General features: G+C 42.4%; 2 protein-coding genes across 3 annotated transcripts in view; one reads left to right on the top strand and one right to left on the bottom strand.

The window, feature by feature from the left end:
- Positions 1-1,908, bottom strand: part of LOC106578113 (circularly permutated Ras protein 1) — a 21,286-nt gene extending 19,378 nt beyond the window's left edge. Inside the window, exon 1 of the mRNA XM_045701607.2 lies at positions 1,659-1,908. The gene's annotated coding sequence lies outside the window, so the exon portion shown is untranslated. The remainder of the gene's footprint in view (positions 1-1,658) is intronic.
- Positions 1,909-6,056: 4,148 nt separating this feature from the next.
- LOC106578114 (uncharacterized) lies at positions 6,057-8,761 on the top strand. Of its 2 annotated transcripts, XM_014156714.3 has the most exons (3): positions 6,360-6,496; positions 6,704-6,781; positions 7,141-8,761. In XM_014156714.3, the coding sequence occupies exons 2-3, from the start codon at positions 6,730-6,732 to the stop codon at positions 8,325-8,327; spliced, it is 1,239 nt and encodes a 412-aa protein (XP_014012189.2). In that variant the 5' UTR covers positions 6,360-6,496; positions 6,704-6,729; the 3' UTR covers positions 8,328-8,761. The 2 variants fall into 2 exon arrangements, with proteins under 2 accessions (XP_014012188.2, XP_014012189.2); XM_014156713.3 differs by lacking the exon at positions 6,704-6,781 and having other exon boundaries at positions 6,057-6,496.
- Positions 8,762-13,804: the final 5,043 nt, after the last annotated feature.

The following is a 13,804-nucleotide window of genomic DNA, read 5'->3' as shown; positions in this document are numbered from 1 at the left end:
ACCTCAGGACTACCTGGCATGATGACTCCCAGTCCACCTGGCCGTGCTGCTGCTCCAGTTTCAACTGTTCTGCCTGCGGCTATGGAACCCTGACGTGTTCACTGGACGTGCTACCTGTCCCAGACCTGCTGTTTTCAACTCTCTAGAGACAGCAGGAGCGGTAGAGATACTCTCAATCATCGGCTATGAAAAGCCAACTGACATTTACTCTTGAGGTGCTGACTTGTTGCACCCTCGACAACTACTGTGATTATTATTATTTGACCATGCTGGTCATTTATGAACATTTGAATATCTTGGCCATGTTCTGTTATAATCTCCACCCGGCACAGCCAGAAGAGGACTGGTCACCCCTCATAGCCTGGTTCCTGTTTGGGGTTTTAGGCTGGGTTTCTGTACAGCACTTTGAGATATCAGCTGATGTAAGAAGGGCTATATAAATACATTTGATTTGATTTGTATAAACAGTGTAGTGGTGTATCTGTAGGCTCTGGATAGGTATAAACAGTGTAGTGGTGTATCTGTAGGGTCTGGATAGGTATTAACAGTATAGTGGTGTATCTGTAGGGTCTGGATAGGTATAAACAGTGTAGTGGTGTATCTGTAGGGTCTGGATAGGTATTAACAGTATAGTGGTGGATCTGTAGGGTCTGGATAGGTATAAACAGTATAGTGGTGTATCTGTAGGGTCTGGATAGGTATAAACAGTATAGTGGTGTATCTGTAGGGTCTGGATAGGTATAAACAGTATAGTGGTGTATCTGTAGGGTCTGGATAGGTATAAACAGTATAGTGGTGTATCTGTAGGGTCTGGATAGGTATAAACAGTATAGTGGTAGGGTCTGGATAGGTATAAACAGTATAGTGGTGGATCTGTAGAGTCTGGATAGGTATAAACAGTATAGTGGTGGATCTGTAGGGTCTGGATAGGTATAAACAGTATAGTGGTGTATCTGTAGGGTCTGGATAGGTATTAACAGTATAGTGGTAGGGTCTGGATAGGTATTAACAGTATAGTGGTGTATCTGTAGGGTCTGGATAGGTATAAACGGTGTAGTGGTGTATCTGTAGGGCCTGGATAGGTATAAACAGTGTAGTGGTGTATCTGTAGGGTCTGGATAGGTATAAACAGTGTAGTGGTGGGTCTGTAGGGTCTGGATAGGTATAAACGGTGTAGTGGTAGATCTGTAGGGTCTGGATAGGTATAAACAGTGTAGTGGTGTATCTGTAGGGTCTGGATAGGTATAAACAGTGTAGTGGTGAAGCTCCCACCTTACGGATGTAGAAACATTGAAGGGTTATGTGTGCTACTCTCATTTCCTGGTGTAAGCGAGTTTCACATAACTTGTCACGCTGGTTACAGACATGAGACGAATGATAATCCAATTTCACACAAATAAATGTCCACTTTTATAGATACATTTTGTGATAGTTTACTTTACTGGATCTAAAAACAGAGATGAACGGATTTGTCAGATAACCTTATGGTTGTCTCTGTCCGTGTCCGTTAAAGCACATTATCATGATAACATTGTTGTTGTGTCTCGGGTATAAAAAAAAAAATACATTCTGTAACAACCTGCCACAGAATCAACAGGAGATCGTGATGTCAGACAGTGTTACGTGTTAGAGAACATTATGTTAGAAAACACAGGTACCTGAGTTCTAGATGAAAGGGTTGACTTGTAGAGAGAAATGAACCGGTCCTCCTGTCTGTCTGTTTGTCCGTCTGTTCGCTTTTTTTCCCTGTCAGCCAACTCTGTGTGTTTATGCTCTTAACCATTACGTTCTATGTGTGCGTGTGTGTGTGTTTCAGAGAGAGGGAGAGAGAGAGAGAGAGAGAGAGAGAGAGAGAGAGAGAGAGAGAGAGAGAGAGAGAGTGAGTGGGTGTGTGAGTGAGTGAGTGAGTGAGGCAGGAAGTGAACCGATCAGAAGGGATAGTGGAAACAGAAACTTAAGAAACCAAAGACGCTGGAGAGAGAGAGAGAGAGAGAGAGAGACAGAGAGAGAGAGACAGAGAGAGAGAGAGAGAGAGAGAGAGAGAGTGAGTGGGTGTGTGAGTGAGTGAGTGAGGCAGGAAGTGAACCGATCAGAAGGGATAGTGGAAACAGAAACTTAAGAAACCAAAGACGCTGGAGAGAGAGAGAGAGAGAGAGAGAGAGAGAGAGAGAGAGAGAGAGAGAGAGAGAGAGAGAGAGAGAGAGAGAGAGAGAGAGAGAGAGAGAGAGAGAGAGAGAGAGAGAGAGATGTGACAGGAAGTGAACCAATCAGTGGTGAGGGTGGAAACAGAAACTCAAGAAACCAAATCCATTGTGCTGGAGAGAGTCCCAAACCTTCCATAACAAAGCCATCACCTACAGAGAGATGAACCTGGAGAAGAGTCCCCTAAGCAAGTTGGTCCTGGGGCTCTGTTCACAAACAGACCCCACAGAGCCCCAGGAAAGCAACACAATTAAACCCAACCAAATCATGAGAAAACAAAAAGATATTTACTTGACACATTGGAAAGAATTAACAAAAAACAGAGCAAACTAGAATGCTATTTGGCCCTAAACAGAGAGTACACAGTGGCAGAATACCTGACCACTGTGACTGACCCAAACTTAAGTAAATCTTTGACTATGTACAGACTCAGTGAGCATAGCCTTGCTATTGAGAAAAGCTGCCGTAGGCAGACCTGGCTATCAAGAGAAGACAGGCTATGTGCACACTGCCCACAAAATGAGGTGGAAACAAAATGAGGTGGCACTTCCTAACCTCCTGCCAAATGTATGACCATATTAGAGACACATATTTCCCTCAGATTACACAGACCCACAAAGAATTCCAAAACAAATCCAATTTTGATTAACTCCCACATCTACTGAGTGAAATACCACAGTGTTACATCACAGCAGCAAGATGTGTGACCTGTTGCCACAAGAAAAGGTCAACCAGTGAACAACAAACACCCTTGTAAATACAACCCATATTTATGTTTATTTATTTTCCCTTTTGTACTTTAACTATTTGCACATCCTTACAACACTGTATATAGACATCATTTGACATTTGAAATGTAGGTGTGTGTTAGAGAGAGAGAGACAGATAGAATGTGTGTGTGAGAGAGAGACAGAGAGTAGGTGTATGAGAGAGAGAGAGAGACAGATAGAAGGTGTGTGTGTGTGAGAGAGACAGATAGGTGTGTGTTAGAGAGAGAGAGACAGATAGAAGGTGTGAGAGAGAGAGAGAGAGACAGATAGAAGGTGTGTGTGAGAGAGAGAGACAGATAGGTGTGTGTTAGAGAGAGAGAGACAGATAGAAGGTGTGTGTGTGTGAGAGAGACAGGGAGTAGGTGTATGAGAGAGAGACAGATAGAAGGTGTGTGAGAGAGAGAGAGAGAGAGAGAGAGACAGATAGAAGGTGTGTGTGAGAGAGAGAGACAGATAGGTGTGTGTTAGAGAGAGAGAGACAGATAGAATGTGTGTGTGAGAGAGAGACAGAGAGTAGGTGTATGAGAGAGAGAGAGAGACAGATAGAAGGTGTGTGTGTGTGAGAGAGACAGAGAGTTGGTGTATGAGAGAGAGACAGATAGAAGGTGTGAGACAGAGAGAGAGAGAGAGAGAGAGACAGAGAGTAGGTGTATGAGAGAGAGAGAGACAGATAGAAGGTGTGTGAGAGAGAGAGAGACAGAGAGTTGGTGTATGAGAGAGAGAGAGAGAGACAGATAGTAGGTGTGTGTGAGAGAGAGAGAGACAGAGAGAGGAAGTATCAGTTATTTCTCTCAACCTCAGCCATTGCTTCATCATACCCACTCACCTTTATCTTCAAACAACAGGATATCCCTCGCTCTTCTCTCATTTGTTGAATCATTTAAACCATGCCCATTTCAAACGTATCTTTTTTTTTTTTAAATCTAAAAGCTATTTCAGACTATTTAGGCAAGATAGCTGGCTGACAACTCCTTCATCCTGCTTAGTAGTATATCCCTCAGATCTGTGAGATTCCTGTAATATCTGGTAATGATAAACTTGGATTAGCTAACACAGCGTGCCATTGGAACACAGGAGTGATGGTTGCTGATAATGGGCCTCTGTACGCCTATGTAGATATTCCATTAAAAATCTGCCGTTTCCAGCTACAATAGTAATTTACAACATTAACAATGTCTACACTGTATTTCTGATCAATTAGATGTTATTTTAAAGAACAAAAAAAACATGCTTTTCTTTCAAAAACAAGGAAGTGACCCGAAACTTTTGAACGGTAGTGTAGGTATGGTAGTCAAGGAATACAGGTATGTATGTGTAACCGATGTGAAATGGCTAGTTAGTTAGCGGTGGTGCACGCTAATAGCATTTCAATCAGTGACGTCACTCGCTCTGAGACTTGAAGTAGGGTTTCCCCTTGCGTTGCAAGAGCTTTTGTGGCGCGATGGGTAACGATGCTTCGTGGGTGTCAGTTGTGTGCAAGGGTCCCTGGTTCAAGCCCGGGTTGGGGTGAAGAGAGGGACGGAACCTACACTGTTACATATGGTAGTCAAGGAATACAGGTATGTGTAATACAGGTGTGTATGGTAGTCAAGTAATACAGGTATGTATGGTAGTCAAGGGAATACAGGTGTGTATGGTAGTCAAGGAATACAGGTGTGTATGGTAGTCAAGGAATACAGGTGTGTATGGTAGTCAAGGGAATACAGGTATGTATGGTAGTCAAGGAATACAGGTGTGTATGGTAGTCAAGGGAATACAGGTATGTATGGTAGTCATGGATTCTTGTAGTAGGTATGTGAAATGAGAATTCATAAGCAGAAAATAACCCCAATACCTACTGTAAAATATGGTGGTGGATCATTGATGTAATGGGGCTATTTTCCTTCCACTGCTCATGGGGCCCTTGTTAAGGTCAACAGCATCATGAACTTTACCCAGTACCAGGACATTCTAGCCAAAAACCTGGTTGTTTCTGCCAGAAAGCTGAAATTTGGCCGCAAGTGGATTTTCCAACAAGACAATAACCCCAAGCAAACGTCAAAACCCACAAAGAAATGGTTAATTAGCCACCCAAATCAGTCTCTGGACTTGAAACCCCATTGAAAACCTGTGGTTTGAATTGAAGAGTGAAAACCATAACCACAGTCGAAGGACATCAAGGATCTGGAAAGATTCTGTGTGGAGGAATGGTCTAAGATCCCTCCTAATGTGTTGTCCAACTCGTAAAACATTTTAGAAAAAGGCTCAGTATCGTTATCCTCGCAGGGTGAGGTATTGAAAGGTATTGAAAACAGTGGCGTCTATCATTTTTACTACTAGCATATCTTTTTGAGATTTCTTTTTTTGTCTTACTTGTTAAACAAAATCTATTTCTCTGAGCAATTGTAGTAGTATAAACAAATATAATTTCCAGGGTTTTTTTTTGCATACAATATAGCTCAATATTTTAATTATTTATTTTATACAGTAATTTTTTATCAAGGATGTCAATATTTTCCAACCCCACCGTAAATAAAGTTTGATTTTATTTGAATGATGACGTAATGATCAAACAGTAGTACAATATATTACAGGAATCTCAGATCTGAGTGATATACTACTAAGCAGGATGAAGGAGTTGTCAGCCAGCTAACTTGCCTAAATAGTCTGAAATAGCTTTTAGATATATTTTTTAAAAGATACGTTTGAAATGGGCATGGTTTAAATGATTCAACAAACGAAAACACATCTATGTTTAGCTTCTTTTTTTTGTTATTAACCATAAAACCAATAGTTCATTCTGGTTGTTTATCTAAATAGCTAAATCATTGTTTCTGCTTTGTAGGAATATATATTTAAAATATATATTTTTTAAATATGTTTAAAAATTCGTTAGAAACTTGATTATTTGTTCGTTTATTTTGGATTGTCTGGCAGGGTGATGGTCTCACTGATGTTATTGATACAGTCGAATTGATTCTCCCAGATCATCTCATACTTATGATAACCACTGCGTTGTCCACATGGACTCATTATTTCCACATGACTGGTCCGTAAACCAACTTGCACAGTTGTAAACACAAACCCCCATCCAGCTGTAAGCGCTGTTGTGTGTTTCTGAGTTCGTCGCCACTAGAAACCAATGAGTTTTGTAAGATTCGTTGACTAGAACACGGAAGTAGGGTTGGGGATGAGTTAGTTTTGATTTTGAACATTATTTTTTTGGGGGGTGGAAGTAAAGAACTCAGGACCAGTCGGGGGCTCTTCGATACCAAAGACTCCATATCCACTCCTTGCTGTGTGAAAAGTGAATGTGATCAGGAGGACCCACATCAAGAAGCCATACGAGCTGAACACCCAACTCTCAGTCCGCTGAAATATGTCTAAACTACAGTCGTTTCGTGTGTTTTTAAATGATCGTTTAACGGCGGCTGCTGTGGAGATTTTCGGGGAAGTTGAGAAAACGGTAGTGAAATACCAGGAGGAGAATGATCGGCTACGGAGACTGCTGCGGAGGACACCAAAGATACAACTATCTCGAATAGGTTTGTATGTATGTAGACATACTGACAGCTAGCTATAGTGCTACTTAATTAATAAAGTGTAACATAATTAACATAATTATCATCCAAAATGACTTTACAACTAAAGATACATACTGTTAGCTGTTTTACCATATATTTCCACAGAGGTTTTTGTGTAACACAGCTTTGATACGATATGTTGTTTCTGTCCCCCCTTGTTTCCATTAGCTCAGGAAGTGTCATAGTTCAGGCATATGTGCAATGCAAAACACCTCTGTGGAAATCTGTGTTTTAAAATACTGCATAGTAAGTATATTTTGTGTTTATAAAATTATTTTGGGGGTGATATGAAAGTATAGTTTATAAGGTTCACAAAACCGTTGTGCACGCAAGGATTATTAAAGATTAGATGGTGTCAGCGTGACTTTTGTACACGTGTCTTCCATAATAGGAATGAGAACCCAAGTGAATGATAGCAAGTACCTAGATAACTTCACTCAGACATGTTTAAAGGCTGTGTTTTAAAGACTGTTTTAAAGGCTGTGTAGACACCCATGCCAATAAAGTATAAAATAAAATCATAGAGATCTATAATTCATGAGTGATTCCAAATGTAAATGTAATTCTCTGGCAGATAACCTCAACCCTCCTCTCCTTCCCTCCAGACTCCCTGCAGCTCTCTGTCTCTGAAGAGGAGGTTCCCCCTGAGCAGCAGCACTGTGAGCAGGAGTGGAGCCCCAGTCTGGGACAGAAGGACCCAGAGACCATACAGATTAAAGAGGAACAGGAGGAAGTCAGGACCAGTCAGAAGGAAGAGCAGCTTCAAGGTCTGCAGCCTGATGTCATAGAGTTCATATTCCCTCCTTCCTGTGTGAAAAGTGAATGTGATCAGGAGGACCCACTTCAGTCCTTGACTCTTCCCCAAACCCAGACTGTGGAGAATAGAGAGAGTGACTCTAAACCAGTGGATCTCAAACCTTTTGTCACTGTGACCCACATTAAGGGTCTCTACATTCCCTGTGACCATCCAGATAATCAAAACAATGCCTCCAGCCACAGCTCAGCTGTAAGCAGTGACACAGTAGGACTTGACAGCAGTCCACCATTGGATCCCAGCCCACCAATGGGAGAACACTGTTCCAAACCCAGCACCACGTCTAGAAAAACTAGCCACTTTCGTAACTGTGGTGAAACGTTTGCTCTGAAAGCTGACCTGCAGAGACATGTGACTCTCTTCAGTAAGATACCCAGTGAATGTAGTTCCTGCCAAAAACGCTACAACTCCACCTGTAAACTGAAGGCCCATGTCCGACTCTGTCACGGTGGGAAACCCTGCACCTGCCCTGTTTGTGGAAAGACCATCAAACACAAAGGAGATCTGTCCAGGCACATGAGAATTCACACCAGAGAGAAACCATTTATCTGTGGTGACTGTGGTAAAAGCTTCAGTCAGAAGGGAAACCTGAACTTGCACAAACTGACTCACACAGGAGAGAAACCATTTAGCTGTGGCGACTGTGGGAAAAGCTTCTATCAGAAGGGAGACCTAAGGAAACATATACTCACTCACACAGGAGAGAAACCATTTAACTGTGGTGTCTGTGGGAAAAGCTTCTATCAGAAGGGAGACCTAGGGAATCATATACGGACTCACACAGGAGAGAAACCATTTAGCTGTGGTGACTGTGGGAAAAGCTTCAATTTGAAGGGGAACCTAAGGAAGCATAAACTGACTCACACAGGAGAGAAACCATTTAGTTGTGGAGACTGTGGGAAAAGCTTCACTCAAAAGTCTAACCTGCTGACGCATGTGAAAAACATCCACAAAGGAGGAAAACAGGATGAAAATTAGGACAAAGATGTTCTGCCAGAAGATGGGAATTAAAAGACAGGATGTGGACAACAAAAGCAAAGCAACGCTGGATCATTCATGATGTGGGTTTCAGATAAATACATGGGTGGTGAACATACTTTTGTAAAGCTTTCTATATAAATAAAGTTTGATTTGATTTCAATGATGACATAATAATCCAACAGTTCAGAGTATACTATTTGCAAGTGATGTGGTCCTCCCCTAATCTTTTGAACCAGCCTGATGGTTATATCAGCAGATTTTGTGAAAATGTGGTCATTTAAGATGTATATACAATTATCTTTGTTTTTGTGGATACATTTACTTCTGACAGATATCTTTTATGAAGTTTTGCATTTTAGAATGTCTCTAAATGTACTGAATGGTCTGACTGATGTTTTCGATATATTAAATCATGTTTACTTTACAGAAAATGTGTGTCTGTCCAAGAGTATTTCTCATCCATTTTCACTAAATACTGCTCATTCATGATATTGATTTAATATTGTATCGAGTAATTATATTCAGGTGACTCCTGAGAAATCATTTATTCTTACAGATTATCCTACATTTTGATACAGAATGGATGTGGATCCTAATTTTACTGGACCCCTCTTCCCAACAGCTAAAGGCCCAGAAGCTTCTGCACATGTTTGATATTCTCTAGAACTCTCAGAAAACAGGATTGTCTGGTGAATGGTGCACGTTTAAGTTAGATCAAAGCTGAATCGATGTCTGGCAGATTGCATAATGATCACAGTATTCTACATAACAGAACCGAATATAATAGCATAGTGTAGCATGCGCCACAAGGCTAAATATGTGCTTTGATTGAAACAAAACACAGGTAGGCTACAGTTTGTTAACACCATCTGCTCTACAATTCGCACACTGTACATAATTAGAAACAACTCTAGATATCTAAGAAAATCGAAATGCATGAAACTGATTTGAGATCAAATGGTTGGCATGCAGATGCTTCATGGACGTTTCACCGGTAAAACTTGGAATAATTATCATTCACGATTGACACGACCTAGGTTTCCATCCAATTGGCGAGTGATTGACATCCAATTTAAAAAAAGAAATCTGCATAAAAACAATACGCGCATTTTCCCAACAGGCGTGTGTTTTCATCAAAATGACTTGTGGATAAAAAAAACTTTAAAAAAAACTGCGTGATGACGTAGTGCTCATAAAAATACATATCTGGTTAAATTCCCATGTAACGAATAAAAAATACAAGTAAGTGGGTTTCCATCGCATTTTCTACTCTGCTGATGGTTTTGTCACAAAAACATTTTGTACGAGTGTGCTCCGAATGGTCTTTGCGCATGCGCTCTAGCCGACAGCTCGCAGATACATAAACGAAGTTGGCGCTCAACGGAAGTCCATATTTGGTGAGGAACGAACGTATTTTGAGGTCATAGTAACGCTAGCGTTCTAACGGGCTCCCGAGATCAATTGTCCATTATATATAATCTATATATACTTGTGTTCCCTCATGTACTCTCTGTATTGATTTGTTGTTAATAAAAATGAAAAATAAAAAATAAAAATAACTGTCTAATGGGAGTTTGAATCGGAGCTTCCTGGACTTTAGAGAGGAAGCACGTCATGCTCATCGCGAACATCTCTAACGCATAGATACTGGGGCATGGGAGGACCAAACATAGGCTATCGTCGCTTGATATGATGGTTATTAAATACAAATGTGCGCGTAAAGGTGTTTCCACCGCTATTTCTGGCATAATTAATTTACCGACACAAAAAGATCCCACCTTGTTTATCGCATTTAGTTTTGTCGACATTTGGAAAGTTTACCGACACAAATGTGTTGTTCCATCAGGCCTGTGGCTTGCCATTACATTTTTTTTTATCCGGCAAGGTACTTTACTCGCATAAAAAGGATGGTATAAAACCTGGTTATGAGAAATGTGAAGGGACGGTGACCACAAAAAAAATGTGTGTTCAAAGTAGAGGAAAAGAAACAGAACATGATCCAAATCTTTCCAGGGGGGCGGAACAGGGCGGGGGCGGAAAGTGACGGATCCGCAGCCCTAGACACATAACCGCAGTTTGTCTAATGTCTACATGTAGTCATCGTTTCCCTACACTATGGTTGTCAGTAGCTACCACAGCGATAAAGTCAAATTGGGCTATAACATAAAGATTCATGAAAATATAATAAAATGTGCCCTTAATTTAAGGTTAGGCATAATTTAGCAGTGTGGTTAAGGTTAGGTTTAAAATCTAATTTTAAAGGCAGACTCACTAAGTCCCAAATAAAATGTCACTTTTTTTGGGGGGGGGGGGGGGGGTATACATCTCCAACACAGGAGGCTGCTGAGAGGAGGACAGCTTATAATAATGGCCGTAACAGAGCGAATTGAATGGCATGATCTATCTGATACCATTCTACTTACTTATTCTAGTCCAGCCTTTACCACAAGCCCGTCCTTCCCAAATAAGGTGCCACCAACCTCCTGTGAAATTTCTCAAAATGTATAGATAAAAGATTCATTGGCTATTTTGGTCACTTCAAAGTTATAATGAAGGTTTTACGAATTACAAGTAGGCTACAGCAGCTTTGTTTACAAATTGCAGGTTAGATTTATCCTGGTAATTATGACGCACCGCCGATAATTACTCTTCTGCACGTTCTATCTGTTCCTGATTCATCCACGACTACAGCAATACTCACATCAACAATACATACAGTATATCTAGCTATATCCCGCTCATTACAAACAAAACTCATTATAAATGAGAGTTGAGGGTGTCACGTCCTGACCATAGAAAGCTGTTATTTTCTATGGTAGAGTAGGTCAGGGCGTGACAGGGGGGTTTTCTAGTTTAGTTTTTCTATGTTATGTTCTAGGTTTGTATTTCTATGTTGGGTTTTGTTTGGGATGATCTCCAATAAGAGACAGCTGGTCATCGTTGTCTCTAATTGGAGATCATACTTAAGTAGCTGTTTTTCCCACGTGGGTTTGTGGTAGATTGATTTTGAGTTAGTGTTTGTTTCACCTCTGCGTCACGGTTTGTTGGTTTTTGTGCTTTAGTTTATGTGTATTTATTGCATAGTTGCACAGTGAAAATAAAATGTGGAACGACACACACGCTGCACTTTGGTCCGCTCCTTCCTACGACATCCGTGACAGAATCTCCCACCACCAAAGGACCAAGCAGCGTGGTCAGCAGGACAAATGGACATGGGAAGAGCTACTGGATGGGAAAGGACCCTGGAGGCAGGCTGGGGAGTATCGTCGTCCCAAAGAGGAGATTGAGGCAGCGAAAGCGGAGCGGCGATATATTACGAGGCATTACGAGGCATACCAACCACGAGGCAAGTAGGAGAGGCAGCCCCCCCCCCATTTTTTTTGGGGGGGGGGGGACCCGGGGAGATTGGCAGAGTCAGGTTGGAGACCTGAGACAACTCCCCGTGCTTACCGTGGGGAGCGAGTGACGAAGCAAGCATCGTGTTATGCGGTGATGCACACTGTGTCGCCAGTGCACATTCACAGCCCGGTGCGATCTGTGCTCGCGCCCCGCATTTGTCGAGCTAGGTTGAGCATCCAGCCAGGACGGGTTGTGCCAGCTCTACGCTCGAGACCTCCAGTGTGCCTCCACGGCCCAGTATATCCTGTGCCTGCCCCACGTACCCGGCCTCCAGTGAGTCTATCCAGCCTGGTACGCCCTGTGCCTGCTCTTCGCACTTGCCCTGAGGTGTGTGTTACCAGTCTGGCGCTACCTGTGCCAGCCCCACGCATCAGGCCTCCAGTGCGCCTGCCCAGTTCGGGGTGTCCTGTTCCTGCTTCCCGCACTTGCCCGGAGGTGCGTGTCACCAGTCTGGCGCCACCTGTGCCAGCCCCACGCATCAGGCCTCCAGAGCTTCCGGCGACAGTTCCCAGTCCAGAGCTTCCGGCGACAGTTCCCAGTCCGGAACCTCCTGAGACGGCCCGCAGTCCGGAACCTCCTGAGACGGCCCGCAGTCCGGAACCTCCTGAGACGGCCCGCAGTCCGTAACCTCCAGCGGCGGTCTGCAGTCCAGAGCCTCCGGCGATGATCTACGGTCCGGTTCCTCTGACGACAATCCACGGTCCGGTGGCACAAAAGCGGAGGGATCAGCGGGCGGAGAGGGGGTTACGTCCCGAACCGGAGCCGCCTCCTCTGCTGGAGGATCCACGGGATGAGAAGGTTCTGTTTACTGCACCAGAGCCACAATAGACATTTGTCACACTCCCTAACCTTCCCTTTTTTTGGGGTTCTTTTGTTGTTTAGGTGCGTTCGGAGTCCGCACCTTTGGGGGGGGGGGAGTACTGTCATGTCCTGACCATAGAAAGCTGTTATTTTCTATGGTAGAGTAGGTCAGGGCGTGACAGGGGGGTTTTCTAGTTTAGTTTTTCTATTTTATGTTCTAGGCTTGTATTTCTATGTTGGGTTTTGTTTGGGATGATCTCCAATTAGAGGCAGCTGGTCATAGTTGTCTCTAATTGGAAATCATACTTAAGTAGTTGTTTTTCCCACCTGGGGTTGTGGGAGATTGATTTTGAGTTAGTGTTTGTTTCACCTCTGCGTCACAGTTTGTTGTTTTTGTTCTTTAGTTTATGTGTATTTATTGCATAGTTTCACAGTGAAAATAAAATGTGGAATGACACACACGCTGCACTTTGGTCCGCTCCTTCCTACGACATCCGTGACAGAGGGACACAGAATAAAAGTGTTATTTAGCTGACAAATGCGTTTCTTAACGGTTAATAATATATTGGCTGCTCCTGGCTGCCGCTCCTGGCTGCCAATCTGTCTGTGTGCAAAAACTGGGGTGTTTTCATTACGGAAACCGTTTACCGTTTTTAAAAACCAACCAGAAGCAAACAGCGCAAACGGAACGAAACGGGGAGGGACCAAGTTGAATTTGTCCAAAAGGGCCGTTTGACAAAGGAGAGTGATGGAATGTCGCATCAGATGACCTGCCCTCTAGGGTGAGGGTGTCATTTTGGGCAGAACCCTGTTGTACAAAGATGGAAAGTGGTTAGAAGAACGAAATACATAAAAAAAATAGCTCCTTCCATCTGTCCAAGGCTATTTCTCATCCATTTTCACCTAATGCTGCTCATTCATGATATCATTTTAATCTTTTGGGGAAAAATGATTTACAGTGGACTGCAAATATCAGTGGTGTAAAGTAATTAAGTAAAAATACTTGAAAATCCTACTTAAGTAGTTTTGGGGGGTATCTACTTTACTATTTATATTTTTGACTACTTTTACTTCACTACATTCCTAAAGAAAATAATGTACTTTTTTTTTTAACTTAATATATTTTCCCTGACACCCAAAGTACTCGTTACATTTTGAACGCTTAGCAGGACGGGAAAATGGTATAATTCCCACACTTATCAAGAGAAGAATTTGAAACGATTTATACTTTTACTTTTGACACTTAAGTATATTTAAAAGCAAATAATTGTATA

This window comes from Salmo salar, chromosome 18 (genome assembly GCF_965601325.2).
Source record: "Salmo salar chromosome 18, fSalSal1, whole genome shotgun sequence".
Lineage (NCBI taxonomy): Eukaryota > Metazoa > Chordata > Actinopteri > Salmoniformes > Salmonidae > Salmo > Salmo salar.
The sequence above is the reverse complement of the archived record's forward strand: the minus strand, read 5'-3'. Positions and strand labels throughout refer to the sequence as shown.